This window comes from Sphaeroforma arctica (genome assembly GCF_001186125.1).
Source record: "Sphaeroforma arctica JP610 unplaced genomic scaffold supercont1.8808, whole genome shotgun sequence".
NCBI classification, from domain to species: Eukaryota; class Ichthyosporea; order Ichthyophonida; genus Sphaeroforma; species Sphaeroforma arctica.
This window is the reverse complement of record NW_014031750.1, coordinates 1-1,177: the sequence shown is the minus strand read 5'-3', so window position 1 is coordinate 1,177 and position 1,177 is coordinate 1. Positions and strand designations below refer to the sequence as shown.

The 1,177-nt window shown below is 47.8% G+C and overlaps 1 protein-coding gene across 1 annotated transcript; it reads left to right on the top strand.

Moving 5' to 3' along the window:
• Positions 1–811: 811 nt before the first annotated feature.
• SARC_16757 (hypothetical protein) lies at positions 812–1,067 on the top strand (the record flags this gene model as incomplete). The annotated part of the gene is made up of 1 exon (XM_014289138.1): positions 812–1,067. A coding segment is annotated over one exon (256 nt), but the record flags the coding sequence as incomplete, so codon positions are not given.
• Between the last annotated feature and the right edge of the window lie 110 nt (positions 1,068–1,177).

The window sequence follows — 1,177 nt, the reverse complement described above, 5'->3', positions numbered from 1 at the left end:
ATCACCAGTGACTCTGGCGGCAGACCTTGTGTACACACACTTTTACAAGCACGTCTGCCTTTTCACGCCTGGTGTTTTACACACAAGCTACATCGTCTGTGTTGGATAGCTTTTGTATATGTAAGCACATGTATTGCATGTATTGCCATCTTTATCCGAGTTTGGCACATTTGATTTGCGTGAAACACTGTTTATATCCGCTGTTTGAGCACTTTCGATTGATTTCTTGGAGGCCCTAGATTTATACTATTGACCGAGGTTCCATAAATAGAATCCGTCTGGCTTGCTGATTGTTTGCGTGTGTCCCATATATGGAATACAAATGCTTCGTGTTTGCTGTAGTACATTGCACTGTGTAGCACTTCTACTGCCTGGTAGGTACAACCAATGAGCACTGCTAGCCTCTCGTTGTGCTTTTAGAACTCTCACATACCTATTGCGCTACTGGTGATGCCTTAGCACGATGTTGAGAACGTACAGTCGATCTCCTAAGTCCTGTAATGGCAGCTCAGTGCAAGTCACTGACGATACCACAACAAGAAACACTCCACGTTCATATGTGTGTGAAAGCGTTTCACAAGCATAAAAAGCGGACAATAATTACAATTCAACATTTTTCTGTGTGTGAAAGCCTTTCACAACCATCAGAGGCTGACTTTAAAGCTACGCAATGGCCCTCTCCTGCTCTCACCACATTGGCTGGTCCAGGGTTGCCTTTTACTTCCGTCGCATATTATGTGCTTGCCGTGCAACCATCCCATCCCTCACTGACTCCACAGTTTGCGACAATGTATGTTTTTAATTCCCCCAGGTGTGGCTGGCGCTCCAGGCCTGCTTCAGTGACGACAAACGCGGAGACATCATGCGGTTACTCGGCTATCCACAGGCGCCCCCCGCCCCCTCACCCGAGCCCACACCCACAGGCATACACACACATCCCTACGCAAATACCCAAGACGCTCAACGAATGGGTATGGCCCAGCCAGACTCTGGGCGTATTGACGATAATGCGCCTGTGAGTCGAGTGGGCAGTGTGGTGGAAGGGGCCGAGGCCTCGCCGGCCCAGGGTGAGTACTGGGGATGGAGGTGGAACGAAACACCAAGGCGGATAGATATATACATACATACATACATACATACATACATACATACATACATACATACATACATTCATACA